This window comes from Bos indicus, chromosome 21 (genome assembly GCF_029378745.1).
Source record: "Bos indicus isolate NIAB-ARS_2022 breed Sahiwal x Tharparkar chromosome 21, NIAB-ARS_B.indTharparkar_mat_pri_1.0, whole genome shotgun sequence".
In the NCBI taxonomy this organism is placed as follows: domain Eukaryota; kingdom Metazoa; phylum Chordata; class Mammalia; order Artiodactyla; family Bovidae; genus Bos; species Bos indicus.
In genome coordinates, this window is record NC_091780.1 from 32,498,253 (window position 1) to 32,524,088 (window position 25,836).

Below are 25,836 nucleotides of genomic sequence, written 5' to 3' on the forward strand. Positions count from 1 at the left end.
TGTGCTAGAAAACACAAAACATGTATATGGAGATGTGTGACAAGCAGTTTTTCTTCATTTATAATGAAATATTTCATATAAATTTTTATCTTTTAAACAAAAGCATGAAGGTATAGCTAAAACCTCTTTTGGTAATTTGAACACATCAAATTTGCCTTAGGGCCTGTAGGCTGTTCCTTGTCTTAAATGTCCCCCATTTCTTCCAAATCACCCCAACATCTGTTCCTTCACATATTCCAGATTAAATTTCACCTCCTCGGAGAAGACTTCTTTGCCAACCTAAAGCAGCCACCTAATCACTCTATCACATCATTCTGTCTTAATTCTCTGCGTAACATATCACTATCTGTTATTTTTCTTGCTTATTTTTAACTGTCTGTCCTGTAAAGCTCTGTAAGAACAGAGATCTTCACTTTTCCACCACTTTATCGGTAATATAAGCAAAAAGTGGGTGCTTAAACATTTGTGTAGTATCTGCTTAACAGAGCACATTTCCTTAATTTTATGTATTCACAGAGAGAAATGAAAGTTGAAACTTTTTTAAGACAAGACAAATTTTAAAGCTTAAATAAGGCTTTTAAATAGGATTTGTATTTCATATGAATGAATGATTAGTGAAGCTGCCACATTCTAAAGTTGTTTCCAAAAGCCTTTAAAAGGTGTTTACCTTGTGGTATTTCCTACTCCACAGCCGTTGTAGCGTTACTATGGCTTTTCATACTGATGAAAAACAACACCCTAAGCAGATGTGCCAGACTAGAAATTCTGCAAGCATGGACAAAGCTTTCCCTTACAGTCTCTATAATGCCTAAGATATGTGTGAGCAAAATAAACACTAGCCAATTGGCTCTTCTTCTAGGGTAGAAAAAGTAAAGGTAATTTGTATAACATGGGACTTAATTAAGTACTCAATTAACTGAACAGAAAAAACCTGAAATTATCAAGTACTGATTTAAACTTGTTTTAGATGAGGCCTCCCAGGTCAGATCAAATGACCCACTGAATTAAGGCTCTTGTCTGACCTTGGAGCAAAAGTGCAGTTTAGAGAAGAGGTTAATGACTGTTTATTCTAAAAGCCTTCAACACTTAGTAACTAAACACTTTTATCTTCCAAAAATCATCATGGGTCTAGCACTAATACACTAACATTTAAAGCTATGCCACTCTGTAAAAAACAAAGAGATCCGAGTTGCACATCCCTTCACTTGTCCAAAATTAACCTTTCACGCTACAAGCCCTAATATTTTGGAATTTGGTGATGAGCTCTCAATTTCCATTAAGACAAGCTTAAAGACTTTAGAAACCACTGCTTCCCCTTTGTGCCTTTCCACAGTAATTTTCTTAGACTGTACTGTCCACAATAATCTACACCAAGTCAACATTAACAACTTTGGCTGTTATATCATTTAATGCCGATTTTAAGCATTTCAAGTACATATCTATTTCCATATCACAGCTCACTGAACAAACTGCCAACTGAACCAGGATATCAAGATATTAAGAGACAGAGTTTAAATATGTTGCCAAACGAATTAAACTTCAACACTTATCAACAATCAGTTGATAGTAAAGAGCCCATGCAACAGTTAAAAAAAATCTTTGCTAACGTTGCCCAGTGGTGGTGGTAGTGGTGTCGCTAAGTTGTGTCCACTCTTGCAACCCCATGGATTGTAGTCCACCAGGCTTCTCTGACCATGGGATTCTTCAGGCAAGAACACTGAAGTGGGTTGCCATTTCATTTCCTTCTCCAGGGGATCTTCCCAACCCAGGAATTGAACCTGGGTCACCTGCATTGCAGGCAGATTCTTTACCAACTGAGCTATGAGGGAAACGTTGCCGAGGGGAACCCAGATAAATGTTAGAGATGCTCTATGTAGGGAATGCTTATTCTTACACTTATACATTAAGGTATTAAAAGGTGGAACGGACCACTTATAAAAGAATACACTTATTAGAACTGAAGAATGCAATAAAAAAAACCAGGAAGAACAGATTAACATGTTTTATGTACTTCCTCATGACGACCTAATTTTTTAAACTGACAAGTTAAACAGTCTAGTTTAAATGCTGGTGGAAGTTCTAAACAAGGTTAAAATCATGTTTTGGAGCAAGTGAGTCTAACTCTGCCTAAAGAGCTCCTTCCCCTTTGCAAGTCTTTTGAAATCACACTTTGCTCTAACATCACAGGCTCTAGAGTATAGGACACCCTGGGTTTGAAGGCTGGCTCTGCCCCACCTTGGGTGTGCCACTTTAAGTTAAACTTTAATGTCCTCATCTGTAAGAGAAGCATAATATTCCCTGCCAAATGAGGCTGTTATGAGGCTTTATTCCATTAAAGTGCTTAGCAGAGTGCCTGGGTATAAAAAGCACTCAAATTTAGTTATGATTACCAACATCATCAGATTCCAACAGTTGGTCCCTAACTACTAATTCTATGGGAGACACAGCTAACACTGCTTCCTTCTTAGTTGTGTTACATGAATCCTGCTCTGTGCCACATATTTTTCCCCTACGTGTCAGCTTAACTTCCTCATCACAGCTCACCTCACAAACATTTTACTATTCTACTAACCTAGATAAAGGGTGTTTAACCTCAGCCTTGGCAAGAACCCACCATGAAAAGCACAACCGAAGTTCAACATAACCTTCTTCACTAAGTGCCAATAATAGTACATATACTTATATAATTTCTAAAGATGAATGAATCTTTGAATAAACTGCAATTTTAAATGAAAATTTAATTATTTAAAGAAAATGGTTCCTGTATTTCCAGTATTTTGTTTAACAATTCCAGTCCCTGAGCTTGAAAGGCCTAGAAGTCACCTGATAGTACACAGATTCTTCTTCAAAATCAAACTGTACGCCCGTAAAAAAATAAGGGCCTGTAAAGGATACAAAGCTAAGTCTACACTTAAGAATCTTCTTATCCGATAGTGTTTCTCATCTGGAGATACTAGGAGATTCTTTTACCTTTTAAAAAGGCTTCGAAGTCAAACTAAAGTATAAGAAACACTGCTCTAAACGGAAAAGAAGAAATCATGGAATCCTGATGTCACGTGGGTGATCCTGAACAGTACTCTCAGTCAGGATTCTTTTCATCACACCATACCCTGAAAGACTCTCTTATGGCAAAAGATGTGTGTGGTAAGTGCCCTGTGATGTGTAGTTATTCTTTTATGCAACAGCAGTCAGGATATGAAAAGTTTCATTCTTTGCAGGGGGAGGAGGGAACCGGGTTGTAAGGAGGAAAGGATTCCTTCCTATTTAGGTATGTTTGTGGCAAAGAGGTGAATGGAGACATACAAAAGGATGGAAAGTGGAAATGTTCAAGAAGTGTCCTGAAGACTGGGGACAGAGAAGTGTGTCCAGGTGTTTAAGAACATGGTTTAAGAACATGGTCAATCGTGAGGAAGGAAAAGATGATTTGAGGATTTTGGTTGCAATACCAGGAGGGCATTGAATTTTTATTCTACTGCTGAAGCTTTGGGGGAGGGGTGTGTATTTATTTTTGAAATGAAGTAAAGTGATGTGAAGGAAGAAAAGCTTAATAAGACTTATCCGGGTGCAAGGTCCAGATGAACTAGAGGGTGGAGAGGCTGATAGGAATAACACAGGTTATTACAAAAGTCCCTGACGAGATAAGGACCTGAAGTAAGATGAAGTGCTTTATAAAGGGCCCTTCCTTTGGGGGCGTGTCCAAAAAAATTCATAAGCCACCTTTTATTGAAAGTGAACTCATCCCTTTCTAGATCTTGTGACACTCGAGTCATATTTAACCAAGGTTTATAATCTCAGGCTACCCACCCCCATGACCAAACAAATATGATTGATTTTCCTGGTCACAGGATTATTTAGCTTCTCAAGTTGAAACCTTTCCGTTTTCTGGGCTGGTAACCAGTCGACCCGTTCTCCACACACAAAGAGCTCTAAGACAAAATTCCTCCTGCCTGAGTCGGAAGCGTCCCCGCACTTCACCGTTTGCTCGCTCGCCGGGGCTGCCAGTGGAGCCGCGGGGGCTCCGGGCCCTGACAAAGAAAGAGGAGCCCGACCCTTTGGGGAATATCCTATTTCGAGCCTGATGTCCTGAAAGAATCTGCAACGTGAGCTCTCCGTCCAGCAGGCTGCTCCGGGGGGAGGTTGGGTTGTGGGCGGCGGAGGGGGGGGGGGGGGGGCTCTCAGCGCCGGGCTCCTGGCACAGAGCCCGCCGGCCGGGGCGTTGGGCCCGAGACGGAGGCCGCCAGAAGCCCCCGAGGGTTTCTCCTCACCGCCCGCTACACCCCGAGTCTTCGTCCCGGCCGCGGAGGTACCAAGCGAAGCGGCCTCCGGGCCCAGGCCCTCCCGGGTCTCCGCCGCAGACTCCCGTCTCTCCCCCACCTCCTCAGCGCCAGCCGCGACCCAGCCTGTGTCCCCGCTGGGTCCCCACCGGCGCTTCAGCCGAGGCCTCTTCGGGCCGCACCGCCGGCCCCTCGCCCTTTCCCGCCCGCTGGCCACGCTCACCCAGAAGATGAGGTTGAGAAACACCAGCACGGTCTTGGAGGAGGTGATGCCACACTGGCCCATGGTGCCGGCGGTCGGCTGCGGCCCTGCTCGGCGAGCGGGACGCGCTCACCGAGCGAGGTGGCAATGGCGACGGCGCCTCCCCACAGGGAACTGCACGGCCTGTGAGGCGTTCACCGCAGCCCCCGGCGCCGTCGCGCACCCCAGCCCCAGCAAGCACCTCGCTCCTACGCGCAGCCGCCGCAGTCTCCTCGGGGCCCGCGCCGCTCCCTAGCAACCGAGTCCCGCCCAGGGACAGGCAGCTTCAGCCAATCACTCCTGTGGTGGCTACAGCGAGGCCACACCTCTTAAAGGAGACGCGGGCTCAGCGCCCTTGGCCTCTGGCCGCCCTTGGGATGCAGATGGTTCACTAGGGAAGTTCCAGAGGACCAAACCCAATCCCTTCCTATTGAGCTACGTTTGCCATGCCAGGCTTATAGGTTATTCAGAGCCCGAAGAACGCCATCTTTCTACCTAGTTCGTTCTCCTAAGGAAGTCAGAGACAACTAATTATCTCCCACTCCACACTGAGATTTTCCTGACAAAGTAACACCTAAGCATTGTCTGGGAGCCGTGCAATGAACATCAACAAATAATTATGGAGAACTTATTGTGTCAAGCCCTAGGCTAGCTCCCAGAAGAGTCATCGGAAAGGAGAAAAGGCTGGTGATGGGGTTGGCAAGGCAGAGACATTTTCGTGTATGTGTGTGGTTGGGGACAAGGTAACAAACGCATCGAGTCTATTCCTGGGTAGACTATTCCAAAGGGGAACAAGATTTAGCAGAATTACATAAACATTGTTTTATATTGCAACGTTTCACACTCTTCTCCCAATCTGGGATTGATCATATTAATTAGCAATTATTGAGAGCTTACCCTGTGCTAGGCTTTTTATGACCATTTGCTCAATTAATTTCCATCACAACCTTTAGGTGGAAGGTATTATAGAGAAGGAAATGGCAACCCACTCCAGTATTCGTGCCTGGAGAATCCCAGGGACAGAGGAGCCTGATGGGCTGCCATCTATGGGGTCGCACAGAGTTGGACACGGCTGAAGTAACTTAGCACGCATGCATGCATCACGGTTATCAGCCTCATTTTACTGGTGGGTAATTGAGGCTTAGAAAGATTAACAAATTTACCCAGAGCCACACAGAGAGTAGGTGGTGTAGGGCAGAAACCACATTCTCAGCCACACACAAAACTGTTTACTGTCTTACCTGCCATTACAACTCTGCACGCCCTCCTCAAAGATGGCCATTTGCTTGTCCTTAATTATCTCGTTCTCTACAGTCTCCCTAGATAATCACCTTCTCCAGGCACTCTCAGCAACACCTTTTCATCTCAAACTCCTATTGATTGGCACCAAGCAGCAGCAGCCAGCTATTCATTCATTAAACTTTTTGCAAGTACCACCTCTGTGCCTCACAGTTCTAGGTGGTGAGTATTTAACAGTGAGCAAGACAAATCCTTGCCCCCATGGAGCTCACTTTCTGGTAGAGGAGGTAGACCTTAAACAAATAGGCAGGTAGGTTTATGACATGATATTGAGTTGTGATAGAAAATAATTCAGAAAGCATTGACATATATGCTCTCAGTTCAGTTCAGTCACTCAGTCGTGTCCAACTGTTTGCAACACCATGAACCCCAGCACTCAAGGCCTCCCTTCCATCACCAGCTCCCGGAATCCACCCAAACCCATGTTCATTGAGTCGGTGACGCCGCCAACCATCTCATCCTCTGTCGTCCCCTTCTTCTCCTGCCGTCAATCTTTCCCAGCATCAGGGGCTTTTCAAATAAGTCAGCTCTTCGCATCAGGTGGCCAAAGTATTGGAGTTTCAGCTTCAAAATCAGTCCTACCAATGAACACCCAGGACTGATCTCCTTTAGGATGGACTGGTTGGATCTCCTTGCAGTCCAAGGGGCTCTCAAGAGCCTTCTCCAACACCATAGTCCAAAAGCATCAGTTCTTCTGCACTCAGCTTTCTTTATAGTCCAACTCTCACATCCATACATGACTACTGGAAAAACCATAGCCTTGACTAGATGGACCTTTTCTGGCAAAGTAATGTCTCTGCTTTTTAATATGTTGTCTAGGTTGGTCATAACTTCCTTCTAAGGAGTAAGCGTCTTTTAATTTCATGGCTGCAATCACCATATGCAGTGATTTTGGAGCCCAGAAAAATAAAGTCAGCCACTGTTTCCACTGTTTCCCAATCTATTTCCCATGAAGTGATGGGACTGGATGCCATGATCTTAGTTTTCTGAATGTTGAGCTTTAAGCCAACTTTTTCACTCTGCTCTTTCACTTTCATCAAGAGGCTCTTTAGTTCTTCTTCACTTTCTGCCATAAGGGTGGTGTCATCTGCATATCTGAGATTATTGATATTTCTCCCAGTAATCTTGATTCCAGCTTGTGCTTCCTCCAGCCCAGTGTTTCTCATGACGTACTCTGCATATAAGTTAAATAAGCAGGGTGACAATATACAGCCTTGACGTACTCCTTTTCCTATTTGGAACCAGTCTGTTGTTCCATGTCCAGTTCTAACTGTTGCTCCCTGATCTGCATATAGGTTTCTCAAGAGGCAGGTCACCGTGTGTAAAATAGCTAGCTAGTGGGAAGCAGCTGTTTAGCACAAGGAGCTCAGCTCTAGTGCTCTGTGATGACCTAGAGGGGTGTGATGTGGGTGGGTGTGAGGGAGGCTCAAGAGAGAGAGGATATATATAGCTGATTTATGTTCTTGTACGGTAGAAACTAACACAACACTGAAAAGCAACTATAGCCTAATTAAAAATAAAAAATAAAATAAATATTTTAAAAAGAAAAGAATTCAGAGGAAAGGCATAGAGAGTGATGAGAGAAATCCTCTGAGAGGACATGGAAGGAGACCCAGCTGAAGTTAGGCAGCAGGCTGTGTGAATATTTAGAGGAAGAACCAAAGATGAGAATAGTAAGTACAAGGGCCCTGAAGCAGAAATGGGATCAGTAGGAAAAAGAACATTAAAGAGCCTAGTGTGCAGGAGGTCAGTGGAAAGCAGAGAATGCAGTCAGCAAAGCCAGATCACCAAGGGCCTAGTAAGCCATATGTGATGGAAAGATACTGCAAGGCTTTGAGCAGGCTAGGAACACCATCTGACTTCAGTTTTAAAAGCACCATTCTTGATACATCATATCCCAGTTAAAATGTAAGAAGTCAATCAATCAATCCTAACTCTTAGGAGTTATTCCCTTTGATAGTCTATCTCCTTGCTGGTCCCCATACTCTAAAATGTTTCTCTCTGCTTTACTGTGATGCTTTTCTTCCTTCCCCAAAACATCTTCTTTGCATTTCTTCAGCCTCAAACCTTCCCAGTTACCTGCTGCTGCTGCTGCTAAGTCGCTTCAGTCGTGTCCGACTCTGTGTGACCCCATAGAAGGCAGCCCACCAGGCTCCCCCGTCCCTGGGATTCTCCAGGCAAGAACACTGGAATGGGTCCCAGTTACCTGAGGAGGCCTTAATTCCCTGGCACCTGCACCTCCATCCTGTCCTTCCTTACTTTGATTCCTTGTGTGAGTCTCCCTACCTTGCCCCCGTATTTGGATCACCAGGACTACAAGACTTTCTTCTGGGCATTGGCCTCGGCACACTACATGTTTTTAATGTGGAGTCAGGGTTGCAAACCACTGTTCTAAATTTATAACCTGCTTCAGTCTCTCCAACCAAAAAAGAAAAACTGCATTTTTCTTTCTCTCTTCTCTCCATCAACGTTCCTGAAAGCTCATCTAGTTCTGAAAGATCAGCTCGCTGAGACTTCAGCGCGCATGTGAATCACCTGAGGAACTTGTTAATTGCAGGGTCTGTTTCAGAAGATGGGGCTGGGCCCAAGATTCTTCATGTCTAATGAGCCCCCAGGTGACACAGTCAGACCACTCTTTGTAGTTAAGGGCTGGCCTGCTGGTCTGTACTCTCTTGCTTCCAACTCACTTTTTTTTTACTCACTGCCTTGTGGTTTTACCCTATAGCGTCACTGAAATTGCCAGTGTTGCCAATGACCTGATCTGTTCCCTCTCTTCTAGGGCAGTGTCTGTAACAGGGAAGAGCACAGGCTTGGAGACAGCCTGGGTTCAAACTGTAGCCCTCCCATTTACTAGCTCGGTGACCTCTCTGTGTCTCGATACCCTCGTCTTTGGGAAGCGGGGGAGATCATGATGATAGTCCCTACCTTGTGAGAATTAATCGAGTTAAGACACACAGAGCTGTCAGAACAGTGCCTGGCACCCAAGGGTTTCATAAGCATTGGTGTCGTTCATCTCACAAGGCCTCTCACCAGTATTTGATTCCACTGACTTCTCTTTGTTTAAATATTTCTCCTCCTGTAGCTTCCAGGATACCCTCCTCTCTCTCTTTTTGGCTGTACCCCGTGGCATGTGGGACTTAGTTTCCTGACCAGCGATCCAACCCGTGCCCCCTGCAATGAAAGTATGGAGTCTTAATCACTTGTGCATGTGTGCTAGGTCGCTTCAGTCATGTCTGACTCTTTGCAACCCTATGAGCTGTAGCCCATCAGGCTCCTCTGTCCATGGGATTCTCCAGGCAAGAATACTGGAGTGGGTTGCCATGTCCTCCTCCAAGGGATCTTCCCAACCCTGGGATTGAACCCACGTCTCTTATGTCTCCTGCGTTGGCAAGGGGGTTCTTTACCACTAGTGCCACCTGGGAAGCCCACTCTCACATTTACTGCAGCATTATTTACAATAGACAAGAAGTGGACACAACTTGAGTCCATCAGTGGACTTACCACTGGACCACTAGAGAATTCTCCACCCCCTTCCCACTTAGTTCTCCACCTCCTCTCCAGCTGCTCTTCTTCCTGAGCCCTCTTGGATGATGGTGTTTCCCAGGACTTTGACTTAGGCTCTCGGACTTTTCTCACCTGCCCTGAGCCATCTGACCCAGTGCCTTGGGTTCAGTTACCACCCAAATGCATAGCTTTCCTGACTCTAGAGTTTCCTCCTAGATCTTTCAGTTTCCTATCCATGTACCCGACAGCCTGCTGCATGGCTCCAGGTATATTCTTTAATCCATTCAGCACATATCTACTAGTTTCCTGCTCTGTGCCTGACCCTATGTCAAGTGCTGGAGGTACAGTAGTGAAGTGGTTAGACCTGGGCAAAGACCTTAGGGAGCTCACTATCCATCCAGAAGGGAGGTTCAATGCTAATCATGCCATGATTGACTTATTGCACTTGGGATGCACGCATGCTCAGTCACTTCAGTTGTGTCCGACTCTGTAAACCCATGGACTGTAGCCCGCCAGGCTAATCTGTCCATGGGACTTCCCAGGCAAGAATACTGAAGTGGGTTGCCATGCCTCCTCTAGGGGATCTTCTTGAACCCAGGATCAAATGTGCATCTCCTGTGTGCAATTTAAAGGTTCAGGGCACTATGAGAGTGTATAATGGGGACCTGACCTTGTGGTGGTGACATATATTGTCCGGACTCCTCATGTCCCAAACTGAGCTCGCTGTTTCCCTGAACCTGCCCCTCTCTTCGATCAGTGAGCAGCACACCTATCACGGTACCCGGGCCAAGTCCTGGACCTCATGACTCCTACTGTCCCTCACTGACCACTTCCACCCAGTGGGAGAATCCTTCCTTCTGGAAAACCAGCCTTCTGGATAACTCCTGGCATTCTAAATTCTGACTGCCCTATGCTCAAGCAGGCTGATTTTATCCCCTGGTAAAGTAGAAAAAGAGCAAATGAGGGGCTGAGGTTCACCCCCAGAAATGCAGACCCACTGTGTGTCCCGCTGCACCTGACCGTGGCCCATCTATTTGGGGGGTGAGGGGAGGCTGGGGCATGCATGTCTTCTCTTACTGACTCTCAGCTGATAACTTTCCCCAGTAAACCCTGTTTCTTAAGCTATATCATATGAAGTAAAATGAAGTCTGATTTCACATTGTGTGACACAAAGTGGCTATGTTTTACCAAAAAAGGAAACGATAAATTTATTTTTTGCACTGTAAAATCTGTATCTGCTTATAGTGATTAGTGTCTTTATTAAACCAGCTCTACAGCCCCATTTGGAACACAGGAGAAAAAAATGTAGATACAGATATATAGGTCTCCCAGGTGGCGCTAGTGGTAAAGAACCTGCCTGCCAATGCAGGAGATACGAGAGACTCGGGTTCAATCCTTGGGTTGGAAAGATCCCCTGGAGGAGAACTTGGCAACCCACTCCAGTATTCTTGCCTGGAGAATCCTATGCATAGAGAAGCCTGGCGGGCTACAATCCACAGGGTCGCAAAGAGTCGGATACAACTGAGCGACTGAACAATAATATCTGCTTGTAGCAAACATTTGTGTGTTTTTTTTAAGTTTTCCCACATTTGAACCCCTTACCTGTTTGGAAGGATCCCCATTCAAGAATCTTGACTGATAGAATGACCATTAAAAAAATTCAGAAAATGTCATAGAGTAGAAGGAAGACAAAAATTCATTGCTCTACATCCAGAACAAAATAAATTATGAGTAATTTCTTCCAGTCTTTTACTACATATATATGTTGACATAATTGCAATTATTTAACTATATAAAAATTTATATACTCTAAGCTAATTTTAAAATTGTTATTTCAAAATTGATATATATTCAATGCAGAAAATTTGAGAATACAAAAAAAATCCCACGAAAAACCCCAAAAGTTACAATTCTGAGATAACCACTGTTAATAATTTGGTATATTTCCTTAAAATTTTTTCTCTACATTTTTACATTTTACATAGCTGAAAATACACTGAGGATTCCAACTGTTTCATGCATAGATAACTGAGACAATTTAACATTTCCTAGATAAAAGATTATATGAAGAGAAGCAAGGGGATAGATGTGAATAATACTTGCCATTCACATGATGTATTACTCAATACCAATTAGAGAGCCTTAATGGATTCAGAGATTTAAAGATGCAGAAAATCATTATGCAAGTTTCTTGGCAGTGAACACGCACATTATGCTGCCCTTCACAACTCTGCTTCTACTGACAAAAATACAGAAGCCTTTTTGTTCAGCTGGTTTCCTGGCACAGTGCTCCAAGCTCTTAAAAAGTTTGTCCATTATGGGCAAGTGCAGAAACACAATAGGAATCATTATTGTTTTCAGTGTCATCAAACATGGCAAAGATACCACACGAATTGTGGGATGAATTATGGAGGCTGAGAAACACTTTTCCAGGAACTGAGAGAGGAGTGGAACAGAAGAGAAACAGCTGACAAGCTGATTCAGGGAAGTGACAGGAAACTTGGGTCCTGGGCCCAGACTGCTCAGACTGACTCTTGGTTCTCACCTCTCGGTCATTATGTGGCCTTGGAGAAGTTACTTTAAACTCCCTGGGCCTGTTTCCTCATCTGTAAAATGACGAGTGATATTTGCTGATATTTTCATTCAGATTTTTGCAGTCTCTTCAAAAGAGGGTGAGGTGAGTGTTAAGAATAACACCTATTTCATAGAGCACTATTTAACTGGCAAGAATTGAATACATAAGTAAGTAAAGTGCTCAGCTCTACTACTGAGCAGCAGAGTCCACATACGACACAGAACTCGACGGGATCACGGCATTTGAGAAGCCTTGTAAGTTCTTTATATCGCAAGTTTCCTTTTCCTAAATTATCTCATTTTTATTAAAATTTTTACTGTATGAAAACATGCATTCAGAAAAATGCACAAAGCCCAGCTTGATTTTAACAGAATGAACACACTTGTGAAATCACCACCCAGGTCAAGAAATAGAGGGTGACCAGCATCAGAAATCTTCTCTCATAGCCCTTCTTGGTCAGTATCTCCTATTATCATGACTTTTAACACCATAGATTCGTTTTGTCTGTTTTTTAACTTTTTATAAATGAAGTCATATGATATGTACTCTTCTGAGTTTAGCTTCCTTCACTCCATGCTATATTTATAGGATTCATCCATGTTGCTGCAAGTAGCAGTAATTTATTCATTCTCAGCATTGAATACATTCAGTTGTATGATTATGTCAAGATGAAACAATGCATTCTTTTGGTAAAGAACATTTGGGTTGTCTCCAGTTTTTAGGTTATTGAGACTGATATTTCTGTGAATATTCTTGAATCTTCCAATCCATGAATATGGTATTTCCCTCCCTTCCTTTATTTAGGTCTTCATTCATTTCTCTCAGTAATGTGTGTAGTCTTATACACTTTTCATTAGATTTGTTCCTAGATATTTGTTGCCTTCTGGATGTCCTTGTGAATTGTCTTATTTTTGAATTTCATAAATTGTAGCTGGTTAGTAGAAGTACTGGTAACTGGTACTGGTTAGTAGAAGTACTGGTAACTGGTACTGGTTAGTAGAAGTATTGGTAGTTGCATAAAGACAATGTTTCCAGCAACATTGCTAAATTTAATGAATAAATTAATTGATTGTTTCCCTATTTCATTCATTTTTGGTCTTGGTATTTCCGTCCTTCTACTTCGCTTGAGCTCAGTTTTCTATTCTTTCTCTAGCTTCTTAGTCTATGAGGGAAAGGGATCCTCTTCTGTTCCCGTTGTCTGGTCTCCCATTCTGATCAGTGGAGTTTGTGAAAAAGTGTCCTGGGTCATCACCGGGTCTCCCTGTCCATCCTTGTTCCCACCTCAGTGCTTTACCTTGAGACTCTTCACCTTCAGGAGGCTAAGTGCCAGCCTCAGGCTGCCCTACCTTCTCTCCTTTTGTTATTTTGGGGTTGCAACTTCATTTAGTTGCAAAAAGGTAGGTGCAAGAAGGACAGGAATCTAAGAACAGTGTGCTGGATATCTAAAAAAGAAAAAAACCCATCCCATTTACAGCCCAGGGGCAGCTGCCCAATTTTCTAGTTGTTAGATAGCTTGGATCTCTGGACTGCAGGAGAATTAAGTGTATTTCTGTCTTTATTTATGCGAATGGATTGCTTTGTTTCCTAGTTGAAGCACAGGCAAGCAATTGTTTTGCCTTTCAGATGCTAGTAATTGATTGTCTGTCAGTTTTGATTTTCAAAATTGTTTGGCATTTTTGTGCTTTTCTGGTGAGAAGTGCAGAAGGCTGTAATGGGGGCTGCTCTCTAGACACCATTTAGAACAAGACATCTCCCAGAATGAGATTTTAGAAAGATTTTAGAAAGACCTTTCTAAAATGCAACTCTGACCATGCCTTACCTTCACTTACAGGATTTTAATAATTCTCATTGTCTACTGAATAGAGACCGAAGTCCCAGCTTGGCTGAATGACTCTTTGTAACAAAGCCCCTGGCTGAGGCTCAGGATACACTGAGCCACTTAACAGTTTTCAAAAACGGCCTTGTCCTCACTCTCCTCCCGGCCTTTGAATATGTTACACATGTGGACTGGAATGCCCATTCTCATCCAGCTTTACCTTGAAGGACTGTTTACCCTTCAAAATTCAGCTCAGGCAACCCCTCCAAAAAATCTTTCTGATCTACCCCCTCAGGCTGGGGTAAATCCTCTTCCCTGAATGCTGACAACTCCCTCTCCCCCCATGCATTCTTCCATCAAACCGTTACTGAACACAGGTCTGGCTACTTGCTGCTTATAAGCCAATGAAGAGGCCAGGTTGGTGGAAAGGAAAGCTTGCTTTATTTTGGAGGTTGGCAACCTTGGGGTGGAGGGGGGCCAACAGCTGTACAGATGCTGATTCCCTCTGCCCATCCACCACCGGAGAATCAGGGAGCAAGAGCTTTTACAGAGAGAGGGAGGGGGCTACATGCAGAAACAGTGCAGTCAGCTCTGACAGTCATTTTGAAATTGGTCACTGCTGGTCTGAGCTGTGTCATCTTGATTGTTTTAAGTACAGTTAATCTTCAGTTCCAGGGTTGGTTTGTTTCCATTTCCTTGAGACCAATTCTTGGGCTTGTGACAGCTTATGTCATGGCTACAGTCAGTCATCACGTTAATTTTTCCACCTGGTGGGGGTTTCAGTATCCATAAGACAGTTTACAGGACATGGCTCAGAATATTGTCTATAGCCCTTGAGAAGGAATTAAAGGTCCTTGACTATTAATGACTACATTATTATTATTTTGTCTCCTTTAACGGTTTTCCTTTGTTTCTGCATTTTCTTGCTTCTCTGATTAAACTTATTCTTTGGCTAAAGTTTTTTCACAGACAAAAGGCAGATAGAGGAGATAGGGGCAAGGACAATAGGGTCCTTTGTTGTCGTTTAAGTCCTGGCCAACTCGTTGCAACCTCATGGACTACAGTCCGCCAGGCTCCTCTGTGCATGAGACCTCCCAGGCAAGAATACTGGGGTGGGTTGCCATTTCCCTCTCCAGGGCATCTTCCCAACCCAGGGACTGAACCTGTCCCCTGCCCTGGCAGGCGGATTCTTTACCACTGAGCCACCAGGGAAGCCTCAGGAGTGTCCTGTTCCATTTCAAAACCACTTGCCACACTGGGTCCTGATAGACTGTGCTATAAGCCCCTGTTTCTTATGTGTCTCTTTATCCCATGACCTAGGGAGGACCTTAGTAAGTCTGTAGGTTGAACAGTGTGGCTCTTTCTGGGCTAGGAGCTCCTATCATATGCGATTCTGGTGGTATTAAGGCCGCCACACATATGAAGATGCTGGCGCACTGAAAAGTCAACGACAGCCCCATTTACTCTCATAAGACCTACTGACCCTGCTAGCTGTGCCCTGGTGTGTGCATGCAGACAAAAATAGACAAATATTGCCTCCCATGCCTCACACTGCAGGAAAATTGCTCTTTTCCATCATTTGGGCCCAGCTTTGTCAACACCCCCAGTGTGTTGCACAGAGGGTAGAAAAAGAGTAAAGAACCAGTGTGAAAGCTGTTCATTTCTAATACGAGTGGAGACAGCGCTGCTCCAATCAGTGGAAGGAGCCTGGTCTTGCGGTCCAATATCTTAGAGTGAAATCCTGGCTCTGCATCTACTATGTCAGCTTAAGAACAGTGGATTTTTGAGGCAGTGAAACTACTCTGTATGAGACAGTAATGGTGGATACATGCCATTATATACTTGCCCAAATCTACAAAGTGTACAGCACACAGAGTGAACCCTGATGTAAACTATGGATTTGACTGTAAACAAAACAATTGTATCACTTTACGATATGCAATGATTGCCAGGATGATTAAGCGAAAAAAGCAATACAGAACAATATATACAGTATGCTACCTTGGCCCAAGGAAGAGAATTGGGGAGTAAGAAGCATATATTCACATTTGCTTATATCTGCATAAAGAAAGCTGTAAAAGATATACTAGAAATTACAAAGGTGGTTACCTCTGAGGCTAAGGAGCTGGGTGTATAGGGACAGGGGAGGAAGCACGACCTTAGAATGTATGCCTTTTTGTTTTCATTTGTGAACCATGTGAAGGAAGGTATTACCCATTAAACTTGCTTAAAAACTAATTCTATAATGTCTGAAATGCATGGTGCAAAAACCCACTTACCAGACTCAGAGGTGAAAGTGTGCTGATGTATCCTACAGAAAAATAACCTGGACCCAGTAGTCCTAGCAATCATGCGATAGGGAAACTTATGGGACGGGGGGTTGTCTCTTACGCTTTTGCCTTTCTGTCAGGGAGCTTTGCACTTGCTTCTGTCTGGCTTCTTCTCCATCACTTAGACTCCCAACCTATTCAAGCGTCAGCACCAGAGCTGGACTCACTCTAGCTTTGCTCAAACTGGATGGGGGGTTACTCAGCACAAACATGGCTGCCTGAGCCTCTTCTCCCTGTTCAATAGGGGCTGTGGTTAGAGACAAGCTTCAAAGAAGAGGGATTTGGGCAGGACTGCAGTGATAGGCTCGCTGGGTATGGCTGTTGCCTGATGACTCAGAGGTTAAAGAGCCAGCCTGCAATGGGCCGTCCTAGACACTGAGGGGCAGACGATGGCTCTACAGCGCCTGGAGAAAAGAGGCAGAGAGACAAAATGTACAGCTTAGGAGCTTCCTGTGTGACCTGGGCAAGTCCCTTCTCTCTGGGCTTCAGCTTCTCATTTACAGGACAAGGGGACTGGGCTAGATGATGCTCTGAGGTCCCTTTGGTCTCAAAAGGGGAAGCAAGCAAAGGGTGGTGAAAAGAGCCTTGAAGCAGGAGTGGGGAGACCTGGTTTCCAGCGCCTCTCCTCCTACAGCCTTGCACTTGGGTCTTCATCAGGCCACGTGATGTCCATGAGCCTCTACTGAAAAATGAGGATAACGCTGCAGACTGCTGTGAGTTAAACAAACTCCTGAGCATGAAAGTGCCCTGCCAACTGTCCTGTCAGTGTGGGTATGAGGAGTGACGACAAAGGCTACCACCTCTATAAAACAGAGGTGCGACCCCGTCCTCGGCCTTCTGTCAGGATGACTATGGGGGCAAAGGAGACAGTTCAGGAACTGGTGCAGCGCCTGAGCTCTGGACTGGGACACAAGAGCTGGGCTCTGTTACCTGCCAGCTGTGTGACGGTGGCCAAGGGTCCTTCCTCTCTGGGCGTCCATTTTTCATCTGTGGACCGGGACCAATGGTGTCTGCCTGAGACGCGGCAGTGAGCAAAGATGAAAGCGTGAGCCTGAGGGGCATTGTGTGGACTGTGGTGTGCTTTTTTTGGTGAGAGGAATGATTAATGGGACTGTTCCCTGGTCCCTCAGCTCCTGAAGGAAGCTATTCTGTGATGTTAATTAAGCTCATTTACACAGGCTTCCTCCAAAGCCCTGGGAGGCAGCCCAGCAATGCATTTACATGGTCATAAATGTTTCTGTAAAACTTATAAAAGTAAAATGTTTCAGTTAAGACCACTATCTCTTCCACCGTAAGGTCTCTGTCATACTTCCACTCATGTTGGATGATGTTGTATGGCCATGGGCATCTTTGGGATCTGGTTAAGGGCAAGCTGAGTCTGAGACACAATTTATTTGACTTAGTGGATATATTTATGTAGTTTATAGGCACTTCTGTGTATAGGCACTTCTGTATATTGCTAGTCATTCTGGCAATAATTTTCTAACCACCAATGCCCACCACGTGGACTCACTCGTTATCAGGACAGGAAAATGCAGCCCAGAGGCCATACTGAAACATGGATGTGTCTACACCCAGCCCTGGAAGGTTGTGGAGGAGGAACAAAGTGTGAAGGGTACAGAGCCAGAAACTAGTTTGGGGAAAATTCTTCCGCCACCAGAGGATAGATTCATTTCTCATGGATGCCCATCAAAATGGAAATCCCTCCTGTTGAAGAATATACTCGGCAATGCCGCATATACAATTCTAAATGTACTATACATTTTGTTTCTCTTTAATGGGATGCAAAATAAAACGTATCAGAAGTCAATTGTCTGTAGGACTTGAGCACTGTAGCAGTCCTACAAACAAGGGGTGCTTCTGTGTGTGAAGTTGCATGTTTTACTCATCCCAATATATGGAATCACATTTTGGGCTGACTGATGTATCGTGTAACTAATGCATCGTGTCCTGATGAGGCCTGGAAGTTCCAGATGAAATGGCACACAAAATTGCTACCAATACAACGAGACAGCCTAGAGAAATGAGGATTGCAATGACAAAACTCCTACACACGCTCATCAGTAAGTACAGTGTGTGTAGCATAAGAGAAATTTCAGTACACAACTGTGTAGCTCAAAGTGATGTAGTAGCAATTTGCGAGTGCATCGGAATTGCTTTGGGTAACGAGCCATCAGTTTAGAGTTCTTAAGATGGGTCCTTACCCTGAAAGCTTACAGCTCGTGTATAAAAGAAGCGGGATAGAAGTTTCCCCCAATTTGAAAACAATCCTAAAAATTTACAACTTTACCAACAAGATGTGAAACTGAAAGAAACTTCCCTAAACTATTAATAAAACTAGCTACCACACCAGGGGAGATACTGAGTTATCTTTCTGTTCTCCTTACAGGAAATGCCATACACTATATACTATTGCCATATGAAGAGGCCATCAAAAGGTATGTAGCCAAAGTCAAGGAACACAAGGTATTAAAAGATGTGCTAGGCACATTAAAATTATAGAATATTAAAAATATTATGCTCTCTGGGGGGATTTTGTGATATTTGTGGTAGATCAACTTTTCTTGTCCGTGGGTTGTTTTCATTTCTTTTCTCATTCTAAGTAACTATTCGTGTTTGTCCCTGATTTTGTACTTATAATTTGTATTAGATTTCCTTTTAGAAGGCCTCCAATTGTAAGCTTTGTTGTTGTTCAGTCGCTCAGTCATGTCCCACTCTTTGGGACCACATGGATTGCAGCATGCCAGGCTTCCCTGTCTTCCACTATCTCCCAGAGTTTGTTCAAGTTCATGTTCATTGAGTTGGTGATGCTATCCAACCACCTCAGCTTCTTCTGTGCTCTTTTCCTTGTGCCTTCAATCTTTCCCAGCATCAGGGTCTTTTACATTGAGTCAGCTCTTCACATCAGGTGGCCAAAATATTGGAGTTTCAGCTTCAGCATCAGTCCTTCCAGTGAATATTCAGGGTTGATTTCCTTTAGGATTGACTGGTTTGATCTCCTTGCAGTCCAAGGGATTCTCAAGAGTCTTCTCCAGCATCACAGTTGGAAAGCATCAATTCTTCTGCGCTCAGCCTTCTTTATGGTTCAACTTCCACATCTGTCCCCGACTACTGGAAAAACAATAGCTTTCACTAGACAAAGCTTTGTCGGCAAAGTGGTGTATCTGCTTTTTAATACTCTGCCTAGGTCTATCATGGCTTTTCTTCCAATGAGCAAGTGTCTTTTAATTTCATGGTTGCAGTCACCGTCCACAGTGACTTTAGAAGCTAAGAAAGCAAAATCTGCCACTGTTTCCACATTTCCCCCATCTATTTGCCATGAAGTGATGGGACCGGATGCCAGGATCTTAATTTTTTGAATGTTGAGTTTTAAGCCAGCTTTTTCACTCTTCTCTTTCACCTTCATCAAAAGGCTCTTTGTTCCTCTTCACTTTCTGCCATGAGAGTGGTATCATCTGCATATCTGAGGCTGTATAAGCTTAGGGCCTTGGATATGCTGTGGCCTGGGGGGCTGCACGGGACTCTCATTCCCCCCTCCCAGCTCTCTCCAGCCACTTTGGACCTCATAGGCCCCACCAGAGTGCACTGCAGCTGGTGCTGCTCTCCATCTGAGCCATCCCCAGCCCCTGCTCCAGGCAGCAGCAGCAGCAGGCACCTCTCAGGAGGAACAGGCCAGGCCCAGGGAGCTCCCACCCTCCCACACACTCCTGTGTTTGGCTTCCTAATACAGGTCTCACTTCTCCTCAGCACCTTCAGGACAAAATGGTCTGATATTCAAAGCCTTCTGGGTCTGGTTTTATTTTACATCAAAAATTTTTAAAGATCACATTTCCTTCCAGAATGAAGCTGATAAATACAAAAGCAATTTTGTATCTGGTCGCCACAGTAAATTATTTCATGTATTTTTTTCTTTTCTTTATTTATTCTTCTGCTTATTCTCTAGGAATTTCTGGGAAGCCAAGTACGTCATCTGCAAATAGCATGTGGTCTATTCCTCATCAGTATTTATATTTCTGTACCAGTCAGAGGCGTTGACTGCAAACAACGAAAACCAACTCTTCTTTAACACTGGAAAACTATTGGAAGAGCCACACTCCGGGAAGCCAACAAAACCAACCAAGTCCTACTAGAATTCAGACTTCTTCCCATGCTGAAGTGCAAAAAAAAAAAAAATCCAGTCTGGCAAACTGAAAATATCTTCACTCTCTTATCAGTTACTGTAAACAACTCCAAGTTCTGGGCAAGGTCCATTTCTTCTCTAATTCTGTCCCAATTCTCTCTCAATACTCTTCAAACAGTATATACAAGCATGGACTAAAGGGAAATACAAGAGAAATTCATTAAAGTATATAAATGTATAGATGGCAGAGCAGGGAAGGAAATATGGGTAGAGAATACGGGGCTCTGTGCCTTGACTCGGGTGTATAACCTCCTTCCTCTACCATCTATTGCATGATGACTTTGCCTTTGGCCAACACCTCATCTGGCGGGGATTCTAGGCCATGTGTCCATTCCTGAGGGGTCTGGGCCCTAGTGGTCTTGCCTAACATCTTTGTTGTAATCTTGCTTCCATACTGGAAGTTACTAATGGCAGTACTAGCAGGCAGAGCAGAGGGTTCCTGAGAGTCAACCTCATTTCTTCATGTACTATTGTAATGATCTCCCCATTACCCTTTAGTACCCGTTAGTACCGTCAGTCAGTGCTGTCCAGTAGAACTTTCTGCAATGATGGACATGTTCCACATCTTCTCTGGGTAAAATGGTAGCCAATACGCATATGTTATAGCCAGGTGGCTCAGTAGTAAAGAATCTGCCTTCCAATTCAGGAGACACATGAGATGTGGGTTCAGTCCCTGGGTCGGAAAGATCCCCTGGAAGAGGGCACAGTAGCCCACTCCAGCATTCTTGCCTGGAGAATCCCATGGACCGAGGAGCCTGGATGGCTCCTGTCCCTGGGGCTACAAAGAGTCTGACACGACTGAGCAACACACACATAGCCATGTACGGATGTTGACCACTTGAAATGTGGCTAGTGTGACTGAAGAAACTGAATTACTAATTTAGTTTAAATTAAATTTGAATATAATAGCCACAGGTGGCTAGTGGCTACAGTATTGGACAGCACACTTGTAAATCAATCATTCCAGCTAACACATGATCTCCCTTGGGCCTGTTCATCTACTGGCCTGAGAGCCCCTCATGGCTGGTTGGCAGTATTCACTTCCTATTCAGGGGAAGCATTGTGTGTCTCCAGATAGAAGCTGTCCTCCCTTGCATATCAAAACCTCTAAACCAGCAGGTGTAGAGATGTGGAAACAAAAAGCAAATTTTTTGAAAGGAGATTATTTGGTGGAGTGGTGACACGTGCCAAGCCCACATTCATGCTTTGGTTCCAGGGTTGCTGTAAACCGATCACTGTAAGTTGGTTGCTGGTTGAGCTCGTACGCCGCATCCTAGAGGACAGTATCCCAACTCACAGAGTGTTGTCTACCAGGGTGTCGTGACTGATCCTTTAAATGTTTGCTCTAGTCTTCTCTCGGGCCAGCTCTCCTGTGTATGATAAGAGCTGTGAATCCCATGACCATCGGCCCACGGCTTCATTCTTTGGCTGTACAGTGAGTTTGGGGCAGAAGCAGTATTGTATGGGTTGTTCTGACGTATTTATGAAGTCCACGGATGTCAGTCCTGATGGAAGCATGAAGAAAATACCTATTCAACTCCAATATCCATATTTATTCCAACGAGGACAAATCACTGTCCCCCATGATGGAAGGAGTCCAATATAAGCAACTCGCTGTCATAGAGCTGACTGTTCCTCTCCACTGTAGTATGATATCAGACTTGCAGACTTGGTCTCTACTGCTGAAAGTTAGGCCCTTGTCGGCAGCAGCGGCTGCGTCAGCTTTGAACGGCTGTTAGACCACCTACTCGACCAGGTGGTCTCTGTTCCTGCCTCCAAAGCCACTTTATTCCTGAGCAGGCCCAGGACTAGCTGGGGAAAGAAGTTGATAGATGTCAGCTCACCCACTGGGTGGGTGATCATGTCCACCTGGTTATCGAGAACTTCCTCCACACGGAGGGCATTTTGGAGAGCATCTATGTGAGACACAGTAGGCTCTGCCTCTGGGTCAATTCTGACAGCTCTATCCACATTATCTTTCCCAGACCACATGGTCACTGATTTCCACTCTTGTTCTTTCCAAGCCCTTGATCATTTGGCCAGACCATTAACTACTGCTCATGAACCAATGTAGATCTGTACCTCAGGCCATCTTGCCTTCAAGGAAAGTGACCAATAAGATACAATGTTTTAAATTTTGCCCTTGATAAGATTTCTCTTCCCCGTCTTCTCCTGGGGCCACCTCTGAATGGGACAGCAGGACCACAGGAGTCCACTTTCAGTGGACAAGCTGTGCGTAAACTCTTCTCTGTTCTCTTCCTTGCCTGTCAATTGGCTGTAGGAAATACTCCATGAAATTACAGATATAAGGAGTGATGGAGGGCAGGACCACAGTATATGAGACGTCCCCACAGCTGGGTTTGGGTGACAGGCCACGCATATGCTCAAGTGAACACACAGTAGTGCCTCCAATTGTAACACTCCTTCTGGGCAGTTTGTGCCCAAGCCTTCTCATTCTTTGTGCATCTAAAGTCCTGTAATTATAATTCCATTGTTTTTTTTGTGGATCAGATTTTGGTATGCCAGCTTTGCCAAAGAGTCTCTTTCCATCTTTATGTTCTACATATTAAGTAAAAATAGCAGTCCTCGAAATTTTGTCAGCCTCTACTTTTTTTTTGATTATGCAATTTTGATTTGATGTTAAAAATTCAATCAATATAACTCACTATATTTATGAAACAAACAAGAAAAATTATACAATCATCTCAAGAGATGTAGAAAGATGATTCAGTAACATTCAGCATCCGTGGCAGGCAGGCCTTGAATCCAGCCCCAGCAGGGCCTTCCTACTGCCTCTGAGGGCTACTTTGTGAATTATTTATTTATTTATTTTTATTGGAGGATAATTGCTTTATAATATTGTGCTGGTTTCTGCCATACATCAACACGAATCAGCCACAGGTATACGTATGTCCCCTCCCTCCTGAACCTCCCTCCTGTCTCCTTCCCCATCACACCCTTCTAGGTTGTCACAGAGCACTGGGCTGAGCTCTCGGTGTCACACAGCAAATTTCCACTTTGGGTCTGTTTTATGTACGGTAATGTATATGTTTCCATTCTCTCAGTTCGTCCCGCCATCTCCTTCCCCCCAAGTGTGTCTGTTCTCTATGTCTGCGTCTTTATTGCTGCCCTACAAATAGGGTCATCAGCACCACTGTCAGATTCTGCTTTGAAATCACTGAGGTATTTACGTGTTTTGGTTATTAGATCCTGACCAATCTTTTCACTTTCTTCTATAGTTACTGGACCACTCAAGTATTCCACCGCTTATTGAGTCAACTTAGGTAATTTACGTATTTCTAGTTATGTTTCCATTTTATCCATAATAGCTTTCTAAATTACCTGTTTTCAAAAAAATTTTGACATTGTATTATACATGTCATTTGCGTAAAATCTGTACAATCTTCTCTGTATCATTCCCTTTGCCATTTCTAAGGATACTTTTTCATGATTTGTCTCTCTTCTTCTTAGTCAACCTAGCAGTCTGATCAGATCTTAATTTTATCAATTCTGTTTGACTTTGCTGTCATTAATTTTTTACACTTTCTTTATTCCTCTCTCTTACTTTCCTGAGAGTATTTTATTATACCTTTCCAGCTTCTCGAATTGAATATTCAGGATATTCTAAAAAGCCATCCTGACATTTATCTGCTTGCCTGTAAGCTCCACAGAGAAACCTTCCCTCTTTTGGTCACCGCCCTACCCTCAGCACCTAGAGCTGTGCTGGCCTATAGCAGGCACTCGGAATATCTTTGTGGAGGGAATATTGACTTTACACAGAACAGTTTAAGACTATGACACTGCTCTGAGGAAATCTTCAGTCAGAGTATTTAGGTTTTGGTGTGAAATATTGTTAGCCCTTTCAGGCGTCTTGTCATCAGATTTAAAACCTTTTTCAGTTTAACTTGAGCTGGTTAGAGGAATCACCGACTCAATGGACATGAGTTTGAGTAAACTCCGGGAGTTGGTGACAAGGCCTGGTGTGCTGCAATCCATGCGGTCACAAAGAGTCGAACATGACTAAAAGACTGAACTGAACTGAGAACTGAGTTAGAGGAATATTTGAAAATTTCCAAGTGGTTAGACTTGAGGTGAAGACCTTATTTTTTTGTTGTTAACTTCTAGATTTATTACGTTATGAGCAAGGAATGTGGCTCATCTGATTTCTCCTTTTTGGTTTCTGAGATTTTTGTGGCCTGTGTGTTATGTGGTGAATTTTTGTTGTTGCTCTATAAGGATCTGAAAGTAAAACAGATAGTTTACCTTTGGGCTACACATGAAGCTTGTTACATCTGATATTCAAACCTTCTTAAATTTGATATTCAAACCTTCTCTTTACTCAATTTGATTTCAGGTTATGATAAACCCTTCCACTATGCCTATGGTTTGGTTGAAGTTCTTTTTTATTTCATATCTTTCTGGCAGGCTATACTTTTTATTTGAAAAAAAATTATATTATTTATCTTGCTTAATGTGTCTTGTCTTGAATTCTACTTTGTCTGATATGAACATATCTACATTGCTTTGTCAGCTTTTGCCTGGATTATCTTTGCCAGACCTTTCATGCTAATCTTTGTTATTTTGTTATAAGTGAGTATTTTGTAACTGACTGGTCTATAACTGGATTTGTGTGTATGACTGTGTATAAGAATATGTGTGTGTGTGTGCCCAATAAAGAAATTTAAGTGTAAGTCACAGGTGTACTGTAACAATAAAATGTTTGGTCTTCCTGCCATTCAATTTCATGTTTTCTGTTAATTATTCTTTCTCAATACCTTCTGTTTTCCCTTTTCTGAATTTTTTTGGGTTGACAAAGCATTGACTGTTACTTGTTTTTCCTCTTGTGTTTTTAACTTCCATGTCATGTCCATATTATTATTAGTTGTTGTTCAGTCGCTAAGTTGTGTCCGACTCTTTGCAACCCCATGAACTGCAGCACGCCAGGCTTCCCTGTCCTTCACTATCTCCTGGAGTTTTCTCAAACTCATGTCCATTGAGTTGGTGATGCCATCCAGCCATCTCATCCTCTGTCCTCCCTTCTCCTGCCCTCAATCTTTCCCAGCATCAGGGTCTTTTCTGGTGAGTCCACTCTTCGCATCAGGTGGCCAAAGGATTGGAGCTTCAGCATCAGTCCTTCCAATGAATATTCAGGGTTGATTTCCTTTAGGATGGACTGGTTTCATCTCCTTGCTGTCTAAGGCTTCTCCAGCACCACAGTTCGAAAGCATCAGTTCTTTGGCACTCAGCCGTATTATTAGTACTTATCTTTAAATTACTAGCAAATGTATTTCAATCATGTATCATTTCAATCATGTATACATTTCAATCAATGTATCATTTCCTATTTACATTAAGAATTGAATAGAATATGGTTTATCCACTGAATAAGACATGTCTTTTATAAGAGATGGATACTCAACTTAAATTGGCTTAAGAAAGATTTTCATAACTGAGGAGCCCAGGTGTCCAGACTAAGTTTAGATGCCAGCTTCTCAGAGAGCTGTCTAGAATACTAACTGCTGGCATCTGGCAGGCTGGTGGAAAGTTGAACTTTGACTGTTGAGATAATGGTAGCTTTCAGTGGACATTCAGCTTGTTATCAGGCAACCTGAGCTTC

The 25,836-nt window shown here is 43.6% G+C and overlaps 1 protein-coding gene and 1 long non-coding RNA gene across 2 annotated transcripts in view; one reads left to right on the plus strand and one right to left on the minus strand.

The window, feature by feature from the left end:
* TSPAN3 (tetraspanin 3) overlaps positions 1 to 4,739 on the minus strand; it is a 26,776-nt gene extending 22,037 nt beyond the window's left edge. Inside the window, exon 1 of the mRNA XM_070775353.1 lies at positions 4,498 to 4,739. Coding sequence (XP_070631454.1) covers positions 4,498 to 4,560 — 63 coding nt within the window. The 5' untranslated portion in view covers positions 4,561 to 4,739. The remainder of the gene's footprint in view (positions 1 to 4,497) is intronic.
* LOC139178208 (uncharacterized) lies at positions 3,834 to 25,335 on the plus strand. The gene is made up of 3 exons (XR_011562630.1): positions 3,834 to 4,100; positions 18,429 to 18,477; positions 19,983 to 25,335. It is a non-coding gene; the product is annotated as an uncharacterized lncRNA (long non-coding RNA).
* The last annotated feature ends 501 nt before the right edge of the window (positions 25,336 to 25,836 follow it).